General features: G+C 40.8%; 1 protein-coding gene across 1 annotated transcript in view; it reads right to left on the bottom strand.

The window, feature by feature from the left end:
- SHROOM2 (shroom family member 2) overlaps positions 1-15984 on the bottom strand; it is a 127430-nt gene that overhangs the window by 9755 nt on the left and 101691 nt on the right. Inside the window, exons 6-8 of the mRNA XM_014960176.1 lie at positions 7062-7820; positions 2792-3343; positions 1709-1889 (exon numbers count right to left, since the gene is read on the bottom strand). Of these exons, the coding sequence (XP_014815662.1) occupies positions 1709-1889; positions 2792-3343; positions 7062-7820 (1492 nt within the window). The remainder of the gene's footprint in view (positions 1-1708; positions 1890-2791; positions 3344-7061; positions 7821-15984) is intronic.

Here is a 15984-nt window from a genome sequence, read left to right as displayed (position 1 = left end):
GGTGAGAAGCAAGCAGGAATGTGTGTGAGGCTACGATAATATGTATATTCAGAGAAGATGACGGGGGAGCTCTGCTAAAAGCTCTTCATTAAATACTTCCTATCTCATATGATTAGTGGTGTATACTGGAGCTGGGGGGATGGAGGGAGGAGTATGTAAAGGGTGAACACAAATTAATGGCACTTTTGCTTATGAAAGTTTTAGTATATAGTTTCTTGGGCAAATAAGAAAGGTTTAATTTTAACACTCCCATCCATACATGTATTCCATAATTAATGAGAAGGAAACCAATTCTAGCAAAACGTTGAAAGTGATGGTCATGTGTGGCACCAGATAAAACCAAATTATTCCAAAAGCAGTGAAATCCTTAATTTGCTTAAGTAGTACAGCTGTTGGATGCAGTGGCATCCACTCCTGCACTGAACCAGAGGTAGGAATCTCTCATTCGTAGCCACTAAATATATTCCCAATATTTAACTAAAAGACATTTCCTCGGGACTGGATTGCCAAATGCACCTTGGCAGTTGATTATTAAGTAGAGAGTTGACGTTAACAGAAAAGATTTGCACACCTCTGCATTACTGGCTTAGGTAAACAGAGTTAAACTACACCACTTTAATTGATCGAACAGACCATTTCCTCCAGTTTATCCGTACTGGGAACTACAATTAAGATATTTTTGCCAAATCATTAATGAGATGAGTGTGATGATTTCTACGTAGGACGACACTTTCTCAAACCACAGAAATACTATTATATCATTGCTTTAATATTTATGGGATTATGTTGATTTTAAATCATAAATAAAACAGCAAAGGGTAAGGATGAACAAGAGTGGAGAAGACAGACTCCCTTCTAATGAGTTACTTCCACTGAATCCACCAAGTTCATTAGCTGTTTCCCACCATTAATGTTATTAATTTGGAAGGTAGGAGAAATGGAAGGCAAAGTGGTTTGTTGCTCATGAAAAAAAAAAAAAAAAAAAAAAAAAAAAGTATTTGTAATACAAAGCTAGAGGGAGAGAAATACCTATAGCAAATACTTATTTTCCTTTCTTAATCAATTCTGCTTTCTGTTATATCCTTACACCAAAGCCAATGGGAACCTACTGGCCTGAATCTACCCTTTGATATTTCAATGGCAGACACTGCAGCTAGGAAGCAGCAAAAAAGTGCATTTGCTGCAGTGTATTATTCAACTTCTGTGCATCTCCCTTGCTTTGTGCAATACTAAGTGCTCATGTTTTCAGGCTTTGTGAAAAAAAAAAAAAAAAAAAAAAAGAGGGGAAAAAAAAAGAAGGTGGGGCTGGAGAGCATGTGTGTGTTCCTTCTCACAAATCCTACATTTAAATTTCAAAACTATGGAGCAACTAAAAATCACCACCCAGTTACGAGGTACAAAAGTGCTGTTTCTTTGCATATAGCAAGTGAGAGAAATACATTAGAATCTCAAATGGAAAATAGTATGTGAAAATAACCTCCCCAAACCTCTTCGCCTCGGATCCTTCCAAAATATGTATCAAGCTGCAAAAAGCACCTGATATGAAGTTCCTAAATTCCCCGCCCTTAAAAAAAACAGGCTGATTTTCCAAGTGATTCTGTACATCTAGAAGGCCTTTTATTTAGGGGTGTTTACCTAGCAAATTCACAGTTAATGAAATGCATGCAAACAAGAGCCTCCTATAACACTTTCTAGAAATATCTTTTACCTTCTTTTCTGACAAGTCATGATCCAGCTCGTCTTCAGAATCATCCTCGCTCTGCTGCTGTTGCTGCTGCTCCTGCATGTCCTTCATTTTAATCAGCAGCTCTGCCTTTGGTGCAGATGTGCTGTAGTAAGTAGAATTGGTTGTCAGGGAGATGGCAGATGGTGCACTCTGCTCCTCTTTCCTGGTAAAAAGTCAAAACTTTCATTAACTGCCTTGACACCCTAATTGCTGGAAAGAAAGGGCAATCTTTTAGAACGATCATTTCACCGAGCAATCAGGGGGTTCAACAGACAGCCATTACCTATGAAAACAGGATAAACAAATACTGATTTTGAAGAAAATTTGCGTGAACTCAGCACATGCCCACCAAAAGCTGAAACTGAAGTGGTGCAGAAGACCTTTCACCATTACAATGGGTGAAACTGACCCAAGATATCTCAGCTGGGAACAAAATGTAAAGCCTCATTTTACTAAGTAGTGCAAAGACCTCAGTGTCATAGACAGTACCCTTTCAGACTGCCAAATGTGGGAGACAACAACTTTGGCACTTATCTTTTTGATTATGGAATTACACATGAACTTCTCAAGAAGGCTAAAACTTAATTTGGTAACTCATATCAAGAAAAAAAAAAGACCCACAAATCATCAACATGAATGGGAGTTTAAATCTTCTCTTACTTTGTTCTCATCCACTTCCAGGAAATTTCTCATGCCCACTTCAAGTTGTGTTTGTAAATTTTCATCACATGAAAAAGGCTTAAATATTGTTCTTTCTCTATCCTATTAATAGACCAGATGATCTTGGTAAAATATCTAATCACTATGAAATGGGAGAAGTTAATTATTCCTTAAGTTCTTACACAAACAGTTTTCAACCAGCTCTTGGGAAATTTTTCATATTGTACAACACCGTACTTTTTTTATCACTAACAGTATTGTTAGCAGTATTACTGCTATTCTAACAGAGAAGTCTTAGAAAAGCCTCAAACCTCAACAGGAGGAAGACCCTCACCTTTAGCCCCCTTGGAAAACTTTGGACAGCAGCTCAAAAGGAACCACTGCCCTACAGAAAGTAATACTCACTTCTCCTCTGAAATTTTTGGAGAGGGAACTTTTGGCAGGAGCTTCCTTCGCTGCTGAGCTTCTTCTAGGAGGTGTTCATCTTTAGGGAATATTCCAACCATCAGATCCATTGTTGTTTTTATTTTCACATTAGGATCTAATATGTCTGCTAGAGATTTATCTCTTCCCACAATCTCTCTGGCTAGTTCCTCTGACTTCCAGTCTTCAAGGGTCTTCTCTTTGGCCTTTACATAGCTGATTGCTGGTGTGGCAGCACTGCTGTCCTTCAAGTTGCTCCCAGGTTCTTCAGCTGGTTGAGGGTCAGCTGGTTTGGTTCTGGCTTCTGGCTCTGGCTCCACACCTTGCCTGGTGTAAGCACAGAATCGTGAATAGGATTGCTCAGAAGTGCTGAGTGTTTTAATTTGGTCCTTTTCCAAACCACTGGGTAAAGCAGGAGGCTCCATAGTACTGACGAGGCTTTGCCGACTTTCCTTCTCCGCGTTGCTCTCAGAATGAACTATCTTGATGGGAACCATTTTCACTGTGGTATTGTTGTCTATAACTCTTTCAATTCTAGAAAATAAGGAAAATTCACCTTTAGAAATGGAAGAATGTTACATCTCAATTTATATCTGCAAATCAGAGGGGAAGCCTAAATACAAAAAAAGGTAGATAAGAGATCTAGGCAATGAAATATTCCTCGCACTGGTACGTCAAATCCTAAACCTACATGTTTTCTTTTCTGTTCACACATCTTAAATAGTATTACTTCATCTGTACGTAATCCTAGCATCAACCTTGCACAATACTCACAGGACAGGACTTCTGTTTGCTTCCATGAACCTGTGGGTCCAACCCCCAGCTGCCAGGCCCCAGATTTGAGACAGTGCTGCTGAACTGCCCCTTTGCTACCACACATATGGAGGAAGAAAACACGCCTCGAGCTCAACCTCGTTGCCTCACACAGATCCAACGGGGGCCTCAGCTTTTGGCCTGACAGGCAGCTTAACTGCCTGGGGAGTTTGTGATGCCCTCACATCAATTCCCAGCTCTTCCAAGGGAAGAGACAACAGACCAGATGGAAGCATCCTGCAGGCTAGGTATTTGCTGAGCTACAAGAATAACAAATAATCACACATGGAAAAACTGGAAATCATTCAAAATTTAGTTACATGACTTCAAAAAAACCCAATAATCTGTATTTGTAAAATTTCACATAAGAGACAGAAGTTTAATAAATAACTCCTACCATGGTGTCCTAGCTTTCTGCTTAAAGACAACAAACCAGCCAGTGAAGAGGATAACACACAATTCTGCATAGTCCCTTTTAAGGGAAGCTTATAGCAAAAATTCTGTACTGCATAGCACAAAGGGTCACCTTGGACATTCAGTAAGGCCAGCTATTTAAAGAGGAGGCTAACTTAGATTTTTAAGTTGGACAATAACGTGTTAAATAACGTTGCTGAAACATCTGTACTGTATGTAAATCATAAAAGAAACTGAAATCTAGTTTGGTGGTTTTGAGTTTGCAGAAAGTTTAAAATTATTGTCATGATGTGGGTTTGGAAGCTCTACAGCAAGCAAAGGAACATTGCCTACTAGCTAAAATATCTGGTTTCATCTGGCTGGGTTGCTTGCTGTCTTTCAGATAAGTGACCAAGACATACTACAACTCTTTTCCTCTGTGTGGGTGTGTCACTTTCCTTAAAAATAAACTCATACTTTATTGTACTGTACTTTTCTTTTGTAGAGAATAGCAAAATCTGTTTGACTTCAGATTTTTCAGAAGTTGTATCTTGTCTTTTAAACGTATATTTGTTTCTGATTTAATGCGTAGCCTCCCAATGGGTATTTACTTTCCTCAAGTGCTTTGTGGACATGCTTCAGCATACTGATCCAACTTTTAGGGCAGGTTTTCCAGCCCATGCTGAAACCACCCCCAATCTCATTCAATTGGGGTGTTTTCAGTCACTTTTAAGAGCTTGCTTCCTCGTCGAGCCAGCTCCCTGCCTTCAGATGTAGGCTCCCCTCCCGGCTACAGTGGAGCCGGGCAGAGGCCTGACACTGCCCCCAACCCTTTCTTTTGTTTGTTTTTAAATAAAACCCACACCTTTTGGACTCCACAGACTGTGAAGATGAACACAGTTTTGAATTTGGGGGAAATACAAGATGAAAGTGTGTGTGGGGCAACTGGAAGAGAAGTGAGCAGCTGACTGCAATTCTTTACCTGAAATGCCCAGCATCTGTTCTGAGACTCTGAGTACATTCCTCTCAGCCTAGTAAAAGATTTTCCAGATACTTAAGGTATCATCAAGTCATCATCTGATTTCAGTCAGAGCAAAGACAGTTCAACACCAGAAATTCTGTTTCTGCAATCACTATCCTCCTGATTTCTGAAGGTTTTCCATTTGTGCAACTGCAGCGTGACATTTTCATCTGCAGCAATTCTGCATGTGGCCATTACGAAGCTTTGCTCCAACCACGGAGGCACGGTCACTCCTTGACCTGAGTGTATGTTTACTGGAAATGTATTGATGCACATCTACTGATGCATTCTTTTCATCTTTAGTATTGCTGAACAGTCATCCTTAAAAATAGCTGGGCCCTGAAGACCACCAGTATTTCCTCACACTACACTGTTCTACCTAAAACGCTGCAGGAAACCCTACACACTCACTCAGTTTATCCTGTTGAGGAACAACACGCCTTTCTTAAAGAAGAGTACACAGCTACATGCTGATATCATCAAGCATTAGCTGCCCACAGCATGCGAACCAGCATGTCCAAAAGCTCATACGCAAGGAGCCAACAGAGTAATAAGCCAAATCTAATTAATCACAGATTAAGATAAATCTCCTTGACATATTTTACTCATATGAAATAAATACCATATAGTAAATATCATATAAAAGGTTCAAAGGCATGGCCTGCATGTTTTTCTTTTTTTGCCATACCTGTTTTATTGAGTAATTTAATTATTAACTGAGGACAATACATTGTGGACAAACAAGAGCTGTCCGGGCATAAGGATTTTAAATGTTAACAGAAGATTTGCAGGGTAAGTCTATTATCATTCAGATATGGGCATATAATTACACACACCTCAGTGCTCATTTCAACATTAAAGCTTAGTAAAAATGAAAGACAAATACAATTAGTTTTCTATGCATCCTTAGGATCTATTAATAAAGCAACATTAAGGAAGTCAAAGCAATACATTAAGGAAGTCATTACTATCATCTACCTTTGCACATAGATACTAGGGTTCACATGACATGTTGCACTTCTCATAATAAACTGTATTATTATTTCATGTTAAAAACACTGCAGGATGAAATATTTTTTTCCTCTGGTTACAAGAGGAAAAGCATCAAGGCATGTTTAGGAAAAAAGTGATTCATGTTTTCTACGTCATAAGGCACGTTGAAAAACAGTGTGATTGAGTCTATTCAACTATTTACATTACAGTAGAGAAAAGCTATTCCAACTACTTTTGCTCAGAGAAGGAACCTCTGCATTCATTCAACTCAGAGGTTTTGTTTTCATTCCTTAACCATGAATTATAGCGCTGAAGGATTTATGAAAACTAAGATTCCTGAGCTTCTGGAAGAGTTTGTTATCTTGTGGGAGAATAGCCTTTTATGATGTTAGCAGCATATGACAGAAACAGCAATCAATTAATTTCAGTCAGTTTGTCTAATTCTGAGATTATCTAGGCTGGGAAAGGACTGACATTCTCCTGCTGAACCTTCAGCCCATCTCAACACAAATAGTGCTGCGAATCCCTCTGCAGACTACCTGGAGTGCCATGTTTCATCATAAAAGCGACATGAAAACAGTCATGATATGGCTGTGTACCTTATTGTGCGCTTTCAGGTGTTCTCACAAAGGATGGCAGCTTCCCTTTCCACATCTGCTTTGTCCCTACACAGACTCATATTCATATACAGACTCCGTTGGGGGAAACGATGACAGGGAGTCTTTTGATTTTCCCCAGACTTACAGTGGAAAATCCACTTGAATCCATCCCTTTCATTTTCTACTAACTACCAGCTTTAACACCTGAGCAGCATCAGTCAACTAAAAGAAACCACAGGCTAGTTGAAGGACTTGAATGATACCAATTGGAATTTCACACAAGTCTTAGGTCTTTTTAGGACATACTGGGATGGCTCATGCTTAACGAAACCAAAGGACATACTTCTAATAATGAAAAGGAACAGTCAACCATTAACAAGGTCTAACTGGGCAAAAAATGTTACTAAAATAGTGAAGGAGTTATATCTAGTACCTGGCTGGGTTCTCATCCTGTACGGACACAGGAGGTTTATCAGTGAGCTTCTGTGGTGCAAACTGAGGAGAAGGGGACCTTGAAGATTCCATGCCAGGTTTCTGAAGATACCGATACTTGGAAGATAATACAGACTCAGACCTAAGGTGCGTTTTCTCTTCTAAGTGCTGACAAACATTCTCCGTGGATGAGGCTTGCTGGAGCTGCTGTGGATTAGCACTCTTCAGTTTTCCATTGAAAGCTGCAGGACTCTGAGAGAGAGAGGAGTGACTGGCAAGTCCTTCGGCGGAGCTGGGGGACGAGGACGGAAAGGGCCGGCTGGGCACTACCAGCAGGGACTCCGAAGAGGTGCCGAGCGACGGCGCAGAATTATCCGGCCGCCTGTATTTATCTCTTTTCGGTGGGGGCGGCCTCTGAGGAGCAGGTCCACGCTTCTTGTTCAGCAGCGCTGGCTCTACCCTATGGTTTTCCTCTCCTTTGCCCCGGGACAGACAGGAGTGGTTCTCGTTCAAGGTGTGTGGCTCAGAGCAGGGGAGATGAGGCAGGCTGTGATCCTTGCTCTTCTCATTCACGTTTTCCTGAGAGTACCGGTAATCGCTAGGCAACGTCCCAGACCTCCCCCGGCTCTCGTGAGGCGGAACCGTAGGCTCTCGTGCGTGCAAAGGTCTGACAGATGCCTTCCACTTGTGGCCTAAATTCTGGTCCAGCTGATCCCTCTTCTCCCGTGGGTTTTCCCTCAGAGGCCCTGTATCTGCTTGCCTAGAGAGAAGAACACATCGTTAGCGATTTATCTCCCTCGGCTTCGCACCCATCCAGGAAGCCTCAAGGCCGAGATCGACACCCATCACACGTCACACCAGCTCCTCCAGTCTACAGTGACTGCAGTCACGACAAACATCCTCTCGCCTACAGGCACAGGCGGTACACTTAACCTAATGTGATGAGTCAAAGCACAACGTCAGGCTTAATTTGGGTAGGGAGGGCCAGGGGATGGGACACAACCTCTGGGTAACCCAAGGGCATGGCATGGTGAAACGCACGGCACACCTCCAGCCCTGATCTCTACGGCACAGCCAAACGTGCAGACGTTGGTAGAAAACAAAAAAGTCCTTGAGAAGAGGAATCCTAATATTAAAAATTTAATTCTCTTCTTGTCTCCGAGTCAGCAATGAAATGCGGAAAACAAGTTTCTTCCCTACGCGCAAAATTAATACTTCAGTGTCGTTTTAAACGTGAATCAAATACCATGAACTTTAATTATGAATCTGGAAGTTGAATTTTTGCGTAACTGGTGAAAAATTAAATGAGTGCAAACAAAATGTTGGCCGAAGCTAAAAAACTGGGAAATGGAAAATTAGTATCTCTTGAAAAAAAGGCAAAAAGGCAGAAAGGGAAATTTAGAAAAGAGAGTATTTTCCAGTCCAGCTCATTTTAAACTTTCACTTCTTTTGCCCTGTCAGCACAAATGACAAACAATGGCCAAAAAGGCCTTATCTTAGGCAGAAATATTTTTGGGTTTATTCCAATTTTACACTCTCTTTTTCTCTAGCCAGGAAATAGGATTTTGCAGCTCCAGGCTTGTGCTTTGCCACAAGACACATCCTTCATTTGTGCTCACCAGATAAAGACAAATTGGGAAAGAAAGAGAAGTCAGGAAAAAACATTAAAAAAGTAATCTCTGGAGGAGACAAGTTTTCTCTCTGCTTAAAGGAGGCTGAAGAGACACTGTGAGCTTAGAAAAGAAGCTGCAACAGGGAAGTAAAAGGTTTCAGAGAGCTGCTAATATCACTTGTGCTACCTTCAGCGGTGGTCTCTGTATTTTGAAATAGTGACTCTGTAGATGTGCACTGCCCAAGCTTTCTTTGGACTGTGGAAGAGGCATCTTTCACAGGCTATTTGTGAAGTAAGGTTAACTTGAATTTTCAATGTGAACAGGTTATTAACCATACTGTATCAGTTTTGAGAATAAGTCTATAGGCAGTTTACATCAGTGTGTATGAAAACGAAATTTGAGACAAAACCATGCAAAATAAGCAATAGGCTAAGTCCATTATAAATTCAAGAAGAAAAAAAAATTATTGGAGCAATTACACACTGCATTACTATTTCAATTAAATTTAAAAACCCCTTTAAAATGAAGTATGGTGGGAAGACAACTGATCAAATGTGGCTTCTACTTTCACACCCATATGATCAAATTACATTCAAAATTATTAATTTTTAGTTGTTGGATCTATGATGTTTTCGCACTCATGGAAAAAATTCTAAAAAAAATCTGGACATTGTCACTAGACTGCCTGATGTATGGGATTTTTAATAATTGTACTTCACACAGATATTTATACGTCAGTAATTAAATAGCATTGTACTTCCAAGAGAGATGGCTTCTTCACAATTTAATTCCTGAACAGCCACATACACAATATCACTCTCATGTGAAGTGTTAAATTGTGAAATTCAATTTTAGCAGGTAAATTTTCAATTTAACATGAATGAGGAGCTGAATATTGTTTACAAACATATGTTTACTTCATATTGCCCTTAACTAAAACACGTTGCTTCAGACAACCTCAAGCAGTCTGACAAATTTAGAGTCAATTCTGTTTTACAAAACAGTATTTATTGTCTCCTATTTTAACACTAGACGAAGGACAGTTTTGTTAAGCAAAATGATGTAAGGCCAGAAAGACCAACGCTATTCAGATTGGGTTACATGGCATCTCTGGATGCAGCTGGTTTTTCCTAATGAGTTCAACGTAAGCAGAACTGGGCCTGTAAATAGTTCCACTCATTTTAATGGAAATATTTACCAAATGTAGACTGCAGGCTGCAAGTATGAAATCCTGTGTTTAAATCAGCATTTTTCATTGTCTGGATAACCCCTGTAGAACATCATTTTCTCCTAGTTAACCTGGGCCAAAAAATTCTTCAGGCCTCTCTATTCCTCTTCGCACACATAAGCCACAGTGTAAGACGGAATAACAGCTGCATTAAAGGAAGAATGAAGGGTATGGCACAAAATGTCACAAAGACATAAATTACATGCACTACCTCAGCCAGCTTGTAAAGTATACATGGAACTTCGCATGCACATCAGGAGCGGGTGTGCTGGGGGAAGCAAACAGGACAGAGGATAGCACCCATCTCACACGTTTCCATCTCCAAAGCACGTAATCAAATTTATTTAATATTACCCTGGCCCAGAAGCAATGAATGCTTTAGTAGTCCTGCCACCTTCCAAAACAGAGTAAAAGGAAATGAAGAACCACAGCACAGAGAAATTTAGAGATGCTACATTTGCAAACATGGAGATAAAATTCAAGATGACATACATGCCTTCATACAGCTTCCACAACATTAATCGAACATTTTGCAGTGCCACAGACAGCGGTTCTGAGGCAAGGTGGCTACATTCACCACTGAGGCTGGTTTGCATTCAGTGTGAGTGGGCCCTCATGCAAAACATGCTCATCACGTTATTTTGGAGAGATTTGAGCTTACTGTTCGGAAAGGAGGAAAAGAAAGCAAGCTTCAAGCCCCAGGAGAACACAGTGGCAAGAACCTGCAAAGGCGTTACGTTAATATCAGTACCAAGAAGTCCACTAAGCTGCTTTAAAACTGTCGGTGCTTCACATAATGATAAGCCCAGAATACAGCTGTTTCAGAAACGAGGCCCACATCCTTATGCAAGGATAACATACCACTAAAAGGAACTTATCGTTCATAAACAAACATCACAAAGTGAGAGACAGAACAGTTCTAAATCATCTGAAAACATGACAATTGACTTCATTACCACTTTCATTCTAGATAACAAACCAGTCATCATCAAAAGCATTAAAATCTGTAAGTTATCTTCAAACCCAAAGCTCCCCCATCCCTATGATACAGTGCGGGAAGGGAAGGGAAGGGAAGGGAAGGGAAGGGAAGGGAAGGGAAGGGAAGGGAAGGGAGCTCATACCACGTTCCCCATCCCTGACACGCAAAGACGTTACAGCTCTGACTGTCAGATGACTTACACTGCTCTCTTAACCTCAACTGCAAAGGCAGTGTAGTCAATGGACTTACGCTGTTGATATGAAGAGGTATTCAGTAAGGGTGAGTCTAGTACAGGAGGCCAACATGAGCCTTTTCTACTGCACCTGCTTTTGGTATTTAAGGTATATAAAGGGAATTAAGTAGAGGAGCCTTCCTAGTGAAATGGCGGGGGGGCAGAAACCCAAAACACGCTTCTAACTGAAAATAAGGAATTACTTAATTAAAAAAGCCAGTCCTCCACATTTTGGAGCAGCTCTCATTTAGAAGAGGGCTCAGCACTTCCAGAGAAGCTCTGCTTGATGGCTTATACCTTCCACACCATGGCCACAGCCACCAAACACAACACCATCGCGTAACACCGTGGGGGTGGAAACGTGCATCTTCATAATGGCACTAAGTATTTTCCACTCAGATGGAGAAGTATTTCTCTCGTTTTTCTTCTGGCTCTGTTAGCTTGGGGCATACATGCTCATGACTGAAACATAAAGGCCAAGTAAACACTAAGCTGGGGAAATCAACCAAGCCTCCTTCCCAGCCCAGCCACCCCAGCCATAACACAACAGGCCATTTGAACAAACCAGAGGCAGGTAACAGTAGTGCCAGCTATTACAGGTAAGTTAAACCATGGAGAAATATATATATACACACACAAACGCACACACATGAATAAGAGCCTGCCAGTGGAGTCAATGAGCAATTACCAAAATGAATCATTATGTATAGATGCCTATCAGAAGGATAACATTTTTGGTTGCCATAAAAAACAACTCCAAACCACTTCCTTCATTTGCCCCATACTCAGGATTTGACTAAATCTAGACATAGAGATAGAATGATGTGATTGAATGTCCTATCTCAATAAATGAAAGTCACTTCGATCAATCCAATGCGTCTGATTTTTATCTGTCTGATTTACAGTTTGTTGAGAATGCTTCAGGCCAAGCCAAACAGTGCCACAAGACACTCCAACTCTAAAATCCCAGACTAGATAAGCTTTGCAAAAATGCATTAGCCAACATCTGAAAAATGCAACATTTGTTAGAGATCTGACCTCTGTGCAAAAGTTTCACCATAAAACATAAGCATGGTTCTGTAAGCAACAACGTGTCCTGCACTAACTTACTGGCAAAAGTGAGCAAATGGAGTGGCTGTTTCTGATTTAGCCTAAATTCCTTCTCAAACACTACAAGCTACACTGGAAAAAGGCCTTCATACCTGAGTAAGACTCCTCCATAAAAGTCCTCACTCTAAAATAACAATCACCCCCTCATAATCAAGGCCATGGTTTTGTAACCCCTTTAAATTGATCTAAATGCAGCTATTTTGCTAGAAGAGGCAGTCTCCCTCTTAGTCCACTCTAATTTTGTCTTCCTGCTCTCTCCATTGTATTAGCAGTGGGAACTGAACAGGCCCACAGAAAATTGGATCAAGGAACTGACCTGGCTCAAACCAGATAATTATGTGGCCAAAAGCAATTGTGAAATATTGTCTTTGCTTATGCCAAAACCCTGTTTATAGCCAGAGCCTTTGCCGATATGCTACTGTTTCAGCTGAGAACTTTATGTGCTGAAACTATGTTTTCATTGTGTATTTGCCTGGCACTTGGCAGAGTGGAATCCAAAAGGACTTCTGCAACAGTCCACAAATAAAAAGTAGTTTCTTCTACCCAGTAGAGTTCTGCTTGAGACCACAACAGGATGTTATGAAGCTTGAATGGGATGCACGGAGTAAGATTGCTCAAAATTTATGAAAAAGTTTGAGGTCTGATATCACTTCTTAATGCATATTGATATGGTCAATGCAATCTAATAGATTTGGCTCACCCTAAAGTAGTCTCTATAACCAAATCACACATTGGTTTCACTGTCTGGGTAACTAAATTGATCCCCTAAACACAGGTGTCTTCTACCATTTCAGAAACTTTAACAATTCAAAGGTATCAGTTCCCCTAAGAGGTGGCAGCTGGAATCCAAGTGGGATACACTGGGCTATCTCAGATCTCATTAGACACCTGTGTTTAGCCAACTGAATCAAGCCCAGGATCTCTGTGGATTTTAACTTGAGTCAGCACTTCACTCTCATGCTGACATCTTACTTCTATTAGGTATCTGAATCCTCATCGAGCCCCATGTGCTTTTTCTTTCAGAGGCTCCAGGATCTCAAAGGGTTTGAAACTCTAATTGTTTTTACTATTGCAATGCCAAGGAGCCACTGACACCAGAACATCACAGTCTGGACATCCAGTACAAAGGCAATTATATTACCAGTTGTCCATTTTTCTGATGAGCACCGTTATCTGCTATCACTACTGAGTCAGTACAGCATGCACTATCCTCCATGAAGCGTAGTTCAATGATGCCAAATGAGAACTCGGACTACAAAGCTACTCAGAAATCTTTAAAGACAAATGCATAGAATAAAGGGTCCTCCAGAAAACAGATGGTTTAACCATCATGATGGCTGTACCATAACGGTCACTCCAGGAAGAGGCACAGCACATAAGTCACTACAAAGTAGAGCTGTTCACCACCTTGGTCTGAAGAGACAGATGATCACAACTAGCATCCCAAACTGAGACAAACAGTCTTAAAACCAAAGCATGAGTTAAAATGAAAAGAATAGAGAATGTTGGATGATAAGAGAATGCAAAAAGGGGAAAGGGGGGAAAAGGAGGGAAAAGAAGTGCCCTGATATACTTCTGAAGACAACTGAAGGTACAAAACCAGCAGGATATTTCACAAAGTATACATCAGGGCCCATCACTACAACCCATTTATCACGATGTGAGTCTTGGTTTTCCAATTCTGTCTCTGAATGCCTGTTAACATTATCTGCATCCTGATGGCGGCTATCTGTTTAGCCAGTCACACTAAATACAGCTTAGATGTTGCACCCGATGTGATAAAGCAAAATGTCACTTGAGCTTAATAACCCTTGTATTATCACCTGGCTTTATCACAGAATGAAATATGATAACAGACATTGCTTGCCAGTTTGTCAATCCCACCAGAATTTCTCTCCTGTCCTGCCCCTGCATGGCAACACACACAGCAATGGGTTTTCATCTCCCTTTCTCTCTCTTCCTAAAAATGTTACCTCTCTCCCCATGAAAATCAGAAATAAATTCAACAGACCCACTCTAATTCTGCAGTAGGTAAGCAAAGATATGATGATGGATGAAATGTAGGCCAGTCAGTCATGGGTAACAGCACAATGCATAGGCCCACAGTAAAAATCAAATCTGATTAAAATTAAATTTCTTAAAACAGCATAGGGACCTTTATGCAGAAGGGAAGATTCCTGTGGGAAAGGACATGTTTTTCTTTCCTTAGTTCAGAAAATAAAAGCCCCTCCTCCATTCTGCTGCACATCAAAAATCAATAATAAAAGATATTTTTTATGGCTGTATTCTTACTTGCTTTATCTATTGCATGCCTGTCCTAGCACACAGGGGATTGCCTGCATGGAATTAAAATGACTTCTGCTCACTTAAGTCAACCAGCTAACGTGTTCTGCACTTACACACTGAATTCAATCATCAGAATATCCCAGCAGTATAACAAGAGCCATCATATTAAACAAATGGCAACCATTGCAGAGACAAAAGACAATACTTTCCAACACTGCTAACAAGGAAATCACAGCCACATTAAAAAGAGCTCAAAGCAAAATGATTGCTTTGTCAATTTGCTAAAAAAAAAAAAAAAATCCACCCTACATTCTAGTTGCCACTCCTATGATTTTTTTTTTCCTCATCTAGACTTTTTGTTTTTCTGATATGCTGTTGCTATTTTCTTGTTGCTATTACTACTGAAAACAGCTGCTTGCGGCTGAACAAAAATGTGGTAACAGAACAGAAGCTATAAAATGAAACACTTCGTGAATAATAGCTAGGTCACCTGGGTTTCTCAGGCAGGTACCAAAATGAACACGTAGCTCATCTCTAAAGGAAAAAAAAATCCTAAAGCAGTTATTTAAATCAATTAGCATGCACATGCACACATTTCAATAGCCATCTTTTCACTCAGAGCCACACTCACCCACTTGCTTCCAATAGTCACATCCAATTCTCTTACACTCCCAGCTAATATCTCCTGCTGCTGTGGAAAAGGTCTTCGTGCGAGCCTGCACTCCCAGTAACAGGCTTGCCAGGAAAATAACAAGATGAAAAGCTCTCGCACCACCCCTAGCCGAGAGGAACCCCGAGCCTGGCACCCCGAGCCACAACAACGGCACTGCAGCCCTCAGTCCAGAAAACAAATATTTTCAAAAGGCACTGCCTTCTAATTCCAGTGTGCACGATGCCAACTGTGAAAACAAAAGCTGCTAAAAACAGCGCGCGTGTGTGAGCACATGCACACAGAGCATCTTAGCTGGAATTAACTCACGTTTTCTCCCCGTTCTCCCAACCCATCAGTGAAGAGAGCAGTCGATTACGCTAAGCAAAATAAAATTCTGTACCAAGCATTGCATTGTTCCTAATTTGCTACTATAGCTTCTGCTGCTAGGGACAGAAGACCAGCCTGTACTCAAAGACCTGGAGAACAAAAGAAATACTGTATGAATTAATACTGCAAATGTCTGTTCAGAGCTGACAGAGAAAGGTAATTAAGGCGCACACCTCTAGCTGTTCCTCTTATGCTTTAACACTAAAGACAAGACAATCTTACCGGGATTTACAGCTGTTCACCCATATTCACTGGATATGTGAGCTTTGCATCCTTGCAAATGTGCCAGCCAGTTTGAAAGCCTCGCAGAACTGAATCTGTCTCAACCTCTGCGTCTCATTTACTGTAACACAGAGGATTTTCAAAGCCATGCCTCACAACAGCTGGCTTGTTTTTGCCTGCTTCCTATGATTGACAAGTTCATACAAGCTCCCTCA

This window comes from Calidris pugnax, unplaced genomic scaffold (assembly GCF_001431845.1).
Source record: "Calidris pugnax isolate Ruff unplaced genomic scaffold, ASM143184v1 scaffold188, whole genome shotgun sequence".
In the NCBI taxonomy this organism is placed as follows: domain Eukaryota; kingdom Metazoa; phylum Chordata; class Aves; order Charadriiformes; family Scolopacidae; genus Calidris; species Calidris pugnax.
This window is presented reverse-complemented; position numbering and strand designations above follow the sequence as displayed.